The 7548-nt window shown below is 40.7% G+C and overlaps 1 protein-coding gene across 1 annotated transcript in view; it reads left to right on the forward strand.

Moving 5' to 3' along the window:
- Window positions 1–6880: 6880 nt before the first annotated feature.
- Window positions 6881–7548, forward strand: part of LOC102816495 (40S ribosomal protein S2-like) — a 24090-nt gene continuing 23422 nt past the window's right edge. The window contains exons 1-2 of the mRNA XM_006866059.1: window positions 6881–6917; window positions 7017–7546. Of these exons, the coding sequence (XP_006866121.1) occupies window positions 6881–6917; window positions 7017–7546 (567 nt within the window). The remainder of the gene's footprint in view (window positions 6918–7016; window positions 7547–7548) is intronic.

Below are 7548 nucleotides of genomic sequence, written 5' to 3' on the forward strand. Positions count from 1 at the left end.
TATCTATCTTATTTGATTGTTCCTGTAGTGTTTTCCTGACTTCTTCCTTATTTTTGTCAACTTCATTGTATATATAGTGTTTTGATACATTTTATAATCATTTTTCTGAGTTCCTTCTCAGGCATTTCCAAAGCCTGCCCATCTTCCAGTATGGAGTGTAGGTCTACTTCAATCTCATTTGATTCAGTTACTTTATCTTGTTTCTGGACATGTGCTGATATGGTCATATATTTCTGTTTTTGGGGCATATTCAGCAAGTATCTGTGGCCTTAATACTTAGATGGCTATGTATTGAACTGGAGAAGGCCTTCCCTCTTCACTCTTCTTCCTGAGAAATTTCAAGATGCCACTGTTGGTTGTTGTGACATAACTCAGGATTTAATTTGAGGCCTATTTCCTTTTCAGTCTGCCTGTCCCACTCCACAATCTCTGTTTAGACCTTTTTCTTAGTAGCAAACAGTTCAGGTCCATCTGTGGCCATTTTGCACTGCCGTTTGGTTTTAAGTTGAAACTGTCACTTTAAATTTTGAGGAGATCTGTGTGCATGCATAGTTGAACCCTCTGGGGGTGGGGGTGGGGTGTCCACTCACTTAGACACCCCTCTAGTCACCAGAATGGAGGTGTGCAGACAGTGAGCAACCAATGAACAGATACAGAAAAAAAAAGAATGTCCACATCTTTATCTCCATGGTTCTGTCAGGCATCTGTGGCTGCTCTGATCCTTCCCCTGCTTGGACTCGCCAAGATGGCGGCTCCAGGAGCCCCTGAGCATCTTGAATTAGAAAACGATGAATTTCTTGTTTCTGTACCAATTCCTGTAGTTGTAAGCCTTTCAACCTTCTAAACATTACTTTAGTGTAGTGGTTATGAATCGGGCTGCGAACCTTAAGGTCAGCTGCTCCGCAGAAGAAAGATCAGGCTTTCTACTCCCATAAAGATTTACACCCTTGGAAACCATGTACAGGGTCACTATGGGTCGGAACCAACTTGACGGCACATAACAACAACAACAACAAACATTACTTTATATGTGGTTCAGAGTTGTGGCACCATCCCCTGAGCCTGCTTGGTCCAGTATTCTGTGTTGTTGCTGATGGAGGTCCTCACTACACTTCCACCTGATCTGCCATCTTGTTTGTTCTGTAGCAGCCTGCTATTTTACCTCCTGACCTTTGATTCAGTTACCTCTACAGCCAGAAGCCTGCCATTTGGCCTGTCAATCTTGGGTTCATCAGCCTGCAACTACATGATTCAGAAGAAGCCTCCAGGATATCTGACCCATGGTCTACCTCTGTACCTGAATCAGAAGCCCTGGTATCATAGCAGATTATAACCTAGGCTGCTAACCACAAGGTCAGCAGTTGAATCAACCAGCTGCTCTGTATGAGAAAGATGAGACTTTCTGCTTCCATAAAGATTTACAGCCTTCACTATACAGGGTCACTATGAGTTGTAACCATCTCGGTGTCACACAACCACCACCACTACATATACATTTAAAGAGCCCCAGTAGCATAGTGGATTATGAGTTGGGCTGCTAATCACAAGGTCTGATGTTAAATCTACCAGTGGCTCCTAGGGAGAAAGATGAGGCTTTCTGCTCCAGTAAAGATTTATAACTTTGGAAACCTTATACAGGGTCAGTATGAGTTTGAATTGACTCAACAACATACAACCACCACCATATATACATATATTTGTTATTGCTGTTAGGTGCTGTTGAGTCGGTTCTGACCCATAATGACCCTGTATAGGGTTTCTGAGGAACGACTGGTGAGATTGAGCCACCAACCTTGCAGTTCAAGCTGTTTTGCAGTGTGGTGTGTTAACCCACAGCATCACATCAGGACTCCGTATATAAGCCTGACATATAAGCCTGACTAATTTTGCTTTTCTAGAGAAACCAGCCTAATACAGTGGTGATGGGAAAGTTATTGGTAACATAAAAAAGATGTATGAGGGAGTGGTGGGAGCAAAGAAAATGATTATAATTATTTTCTCATTTTCATTTGTTTTTCTCTATAGTAGTAATTGTAGCAATATGGGGCTAATGATGTAATACTCATTCATGTTTTCTTTTTTCAAAATATGATTGTATATATTATCATTACATATGATTATATATCTTGTTTTTCAATTGTGGATGAAATCATTGGGATTCATGGGGGTTTTTGTTTTGTTTTTACGCTGCATTGGATGAAGGTTTATGGAGCAGATTATCAGCTATATCGTCAATAATTCATCCACATTTTATTCCATCTCAGTGATACAATCTCCTACATTTATAATCACGTATCCCATTTCCTCCCTGTTTCCATTCCTTCTTCTTTCCTAAACTTTCGGAATCTTATCCTTGAGTAAATGCTGCCCCTTTGATCTCAAATGATTGAATATTATAAGGTGTGTGTATACCTCACTAACACTATTGTTCTCCCTATAAACCTTGTTATCTGGCTGAAGATTGAACCATGGGAGTGAGTTCAGTTCCAGACCTGAAGGATGACAAAAAGGGATAATCTCAGGGAACCTGCCATTCTCTATCTCACAAAAAAACTGATATTTTTGTGTCTGATTTTGAGTTTTATTCCACATTTGTCTCCTACTCTTTCCAGGACCTTCTCATGTGATCCCTTTTAGAACATCTAGTTCTAGAGTTCAGTATCATGGAGACTGATGTTCACATGGTCCATTGGACTAATTGGCTCTATGTGACTTAGATTTTCATCACTCTTCTTTACTCTGGAAAGGGAGACATCAATAGTTGCACCTTAGATGACCACCAATGGGCTCATGAGACTCCAGTAGAATTTAGAATATTGTCTTGTAGACGATGTTACACCAATTGACTGGTTATTGTTATTGCTGTTAAGTGCTGTCGAGCTGGTTCCAACTCATAGCGACCCTATGTAGAGCTTCCAAGGAGCAGCTGGTGGGTTTGAACTGCTAACCTTGTGGTTTGCAGTCCAAGAATATGGTCCTGAGATCTCAGACCCAGCAATACATTCCGTCAAGGTGTTTGGCTATGTCTAAGGAATTTTCATAACTTTGCCCTTATATCCTCTATCACATTAATGCATATAGTTACAGCAAAGGTAAATTGTTGTAGTTGTTAAGAGTTGTCAAGTTGACCCAAACTCATAGCAACCCTGCATAGGGATTCTGAGGAGTAGCTAGTGGGTTTGAACTACCAACCTTGTGGTTTACAGTACAGTGATGATCCTACAGCACCACATCAGGATATACACATATCTTCTGTCAAACATACACACACACACATACATATAGTTGTTATGTGCTGTGGAGTATATCTATTATTTAATGATATATAGATTTATCCTTTAAAAGAATACAAGGCTCAAGGTAGACATTCTTTGCTAATTAAGCTAGACAATTTCTTGGCTTAAAGAAGCTTTCAGAAGCAACTTTTGTTTTAAGGTACAAGGTTTAAAGATTGTCTCAGGGCAATAGTTTTAGAGGTTGACACAGCTTTTATGGCTCCAGAAAATTTAGATTCCATTAGAATTTGAAATTCTGAGAACAGGTTATTTTTAAAGATACAAATGCTAAAATATTCTATCCCGAGATTTGGTTTTACCAAATATTTTCACTGAATTTTGTTTAGTTGCTAGGCAATAACTCAGTGACATAGGCCAATTCTTCACATCTTCCTCTATGCACATTTTTTTCAGTGCCCTTTCATCATATCATGGCTTACTTGGGTGACCTGTCTTATCCCTCAACACAGGATCAACTATATGACTTATTTTGGTCAATAGAATACCAACCGACACAGCAGAAGGAGAGGCTTGAAATGAGCTTATATACTGGGATTTTCTTTCTTTGCACTGAGAACAAGCCCTGGATAGAGGATGAGGAACATATGGGCCAGTATCATATCACTCTCGTTGTTCTAGTAGGGTCAGCCTAGATCAGCTCCTGTCAGCTGACCACCCCAAACAGGAGCCATAAACACTGACTGTTGAATGTAACTGAGGATTTGTAGCAATAATAGCTAATACTGTAGCCCTGTAACATTTTTTGGGTGATCTTATAGTAATTTATTTTAGTATTGCTCAGTATAGGCATGCCATTTGAAGTGATTGACTTAAATGCTGTTCAGTTAGTTCTGACTCATTTGTTAGGTGCTGCTGAGCAGGTTCTGACTCAGCACAACTGTGCACAACAGAACAAAACAATTCCTGATCCTGTGCCATTCTTACAATCATTATTATCCTTGAATCCATTGATGCTGCCACTGTGTCAATCCATCTCACTGGGGTCTTCCTCTTTTTTGCTGACCCTCCACTTTACAAAGCATGCTATCTTTCTCCAGGGACCGGTCCTTCCTGATAATAAGTCCAAAGTAAAAGAGGCAAAATCTCACCATCCCCGTTTCTAAGGGACATTCTGGGTGTACTTCTTTCATCACAGATTTGTTTGTTTTTCTGACCGTACATGGTACTTTCAATATTCTCCAACACCATAATTCAAATACATTGAATTTTTCTAAGGTCTTCCTTATTCATTGTTCAACTTTCATACACATATGAGGCTACTGAAAATACCAAAGCCTGGGCCGGGCACACTTATTCCTCAAACTGACATATTTGTTCTTAATTTGTTCATGAAAAATTTCCATGAACTTAATCACTGGACTGCTAACTGCAAATTGACAGTTCAAACCCATCAGGCTTTCTTAGAGTCAGAACCCTCTTGGTGACACTTAACAACAAGTTGTCCTGCTAGGGTGCTATAGGATAGGAACTGGACCACAAGATCAGTTTGAACCACAATGGCAGTTCAAACCCATCAGCTATGGGTCAGAATGGACTCAGCGGCACTCAACAACACCAACAACAATTTATATATGTACATATCATGATATATAAGTGTGGCATGCACCAGAAATCTGCATTTTTAAAAGTACCTAAGGGTTAGTAAAATCTGGATCGTATTTTTTTTAAATATTGACTATGAAAAAGAAGGAAGACTTGAGGTAGAAGCTTAAGTGTTGATGGTGGTGGATGGTGGTGGTGGTGAATACCTTAAAACTTTAAATTTGCTTACCTGAGAAAGCTATTCCAACAGGGTAATAATGCATTGAACAACCAATTCAATTAACATTCTGTTTAGCAGTTGTACTTTTCATTGCAAATTATCCAGTTGACTTTTGCTGTAAATCACTATCATGAGTTTGGATGCTATGACCTATTATATCCCAGGGCCTGTTTACCCTTGGTGGTGGTTGGTGGTTATGAGCTGTGGAGTTGATTCTGACTCATAGTGACCCTATACAGGGTTTCCGAGGCTGTAAATCTTTACTGGAGCAGAAAGCCTCGTCTTTCTCCTGCGGAACAGCTGGTAGTTTCGAATTGCTGATCTTGAGGTTAGCAGCCTGATTCATAACCGCTATGCTACCAGAGCTCCTTTGAATAAACTGAATGTTGATTTTTTGGCCCTCAGTAAATATTACTGTTTGATTCTAGTTATGCAGAGCTTAGGGACAAAGCACTTGAGAATAATAATAATGATAAAAAAATCAGAATTTGTCCCTGACCTTCATTTTATAACTTTATTTTTCTGTTAGTCATGAGCAAAGATTACTAGTGAAAATCTTCCAAGAAATCCTTACAATAAAGTTTTTCCTGTTTTGAGGTTCTCAAGAGCTTTCTCTTCTTAACCCTTGCCATCTGACTTTTTGTGGTGCTGTTGGATAAACACTGGACTGCTAACCACAAGGTCAGCAGCTCAAACTCACCAACCTCCTTGGAAACCCTATATAGGGTTACAATGAATCAGAATTGACTCCATGTAGCTTCTACTCTCCCTACTATCCAAAATGGCTGCCGAAGCTACATTGAATTATCTTTCTTGTTTTTTAACTATTTTTTTCATTGGATGCTTTCTATTCTCAATGCTGTAAGCAATTGTTATTGATCACAAAGTCCCTATTTTCAACACTTACTTAGTATTCTCATCTAGTCCTACAAATACATAAAGTCCATGTAGTTTAGTTAGAATTCTCTGATTTCCAACTCTGCCTCTCTTTTTAAAATGGAGATTTCCCATTTTCCATTGCCTGTTAGACTTTTCAGTTTGGTTGACCTAACCATGACAGTACCCAAATGTAATGGTAAAAGGTTGAAATAAACATCAATTTCCTGAACCACTTCCTTTTCCTTCATTTTCTCTAGCAATTATACTATGCTTTCAGATGAAAGTTACTCCCTTGATTTTATGTGCAATTAGTTTCTGACATCTATCTTTTATTCTTTTTTGATGTACTATGGAAGCAGTCTCTTATTTCCCATCACATTGCCATCATATTTAATTTGAATTTTTATTATCACCTGCAAAGTGTAATGAAAAAATCTTTTTTAAAAATTTAAATTTATCAAGTTAAGTGTACTAGTCATTTTTGCAAATGTACACGATATAGAACATTTCCACTTCCCTTTCCTCAAATCTTCCTTTGTAGCCCTTAGCAGTCAATTCTTTCTTCAACCTCTAACCCCACGCTGCAGTCAATCCATTGTCCACTCTGATAGTTTGCCTCTTCGGAGCGTAATATAACTGGAATCGCTCATTATGTAACCTGTTGCAAAGGCCTGCTTTCACTCAGTAGTTTGCTTTTGTGGTTCATTCAAGTTGCTGCTCGTGCCTGTTCCTCTGCTTCATTGCTGAATAGTTTTCTATCATCTGGTTGTATCACAATTTCTTTATCCATTGTTCAGTTGATGTATACTTGGGTTGCTTCAGATTTCACCATAAAGAAGATACCTGCTATAAACATTCACATACAAATCTTTGTATATATATATATATTTACATTTTAAAAAAAGCATTTAAGCTTCTTCTCTGAGAAAACACCAAATGGTGGATGACGCCGGTGCAGCTGGAGGGCCCGGAGGCCCCGGGGGCCCGGGACAGGAGCCCGCGGTGGCTTCCGCGGAGGCTTCGGCAGTGGTCTGCGGGGCCGGGGTCTCGGCCATGGTAGGGGCCGTGGGGAGGCTGCCGTGCTCGCGGAGGCAAAGCGGAGGACAAGGAGTGGCTCCCTGTCACCAAGCTGGGTCGTCTGGTCAAGGGCATGAAGATCAAGTCCCTGGAGGAGATTTACCTTTTCTCCCTGCCAATCAAGGAGTCTGATATCACTGATTTCTTCCTGGGAATGTCCCTCAAGGATGAGGTTTTGAAGATCATGCCTGTGCAGAAACAGATGCGCGCTGGCCCGCGGACTAGGTTCAAGGTGTTTGTCGCCATTGGGGACTACAATGGTCATGGTGGCCTAGGCATCAAGTGTTCCAAGGAGGTGGCCACAGCCATTCGCGGGGCTATCATCTTGGCCAAGCTGTCCATCGTCCCCGTGCGGCGAGGCTACTGGGGGAACAAAATCGGCAAACCCCACACAGTTCCTTGCAAGGTGACCGGCCGCTGCGGTTCTGTCCTGGTGCGTCTCATTCCTGCGTCCAGAGGCACAGGCATTGTCTCAGCCCCTGTGCCCAAGAAGCTGCTGCTGATGGCTGGTATTGATGATTGTTACACCTCGGC

This window comes from Chrysochloris asiatica, unplaced genomic scaffold (genome assembly GCF_000296735.1).
Source record: "Chrysochloris asiatica unplaced genomic scaffold, ChrAsi1.0 scaffold00086, whole genome shotgun sequence".
In the NCBI taxonomy this organism is placed as follows: Eukaryota; Metazoa; Chordata; class Mammalia; order Afrosoricida; family Chrysochloridae; genus Chrysochloris; species Chrysochloris asiatica.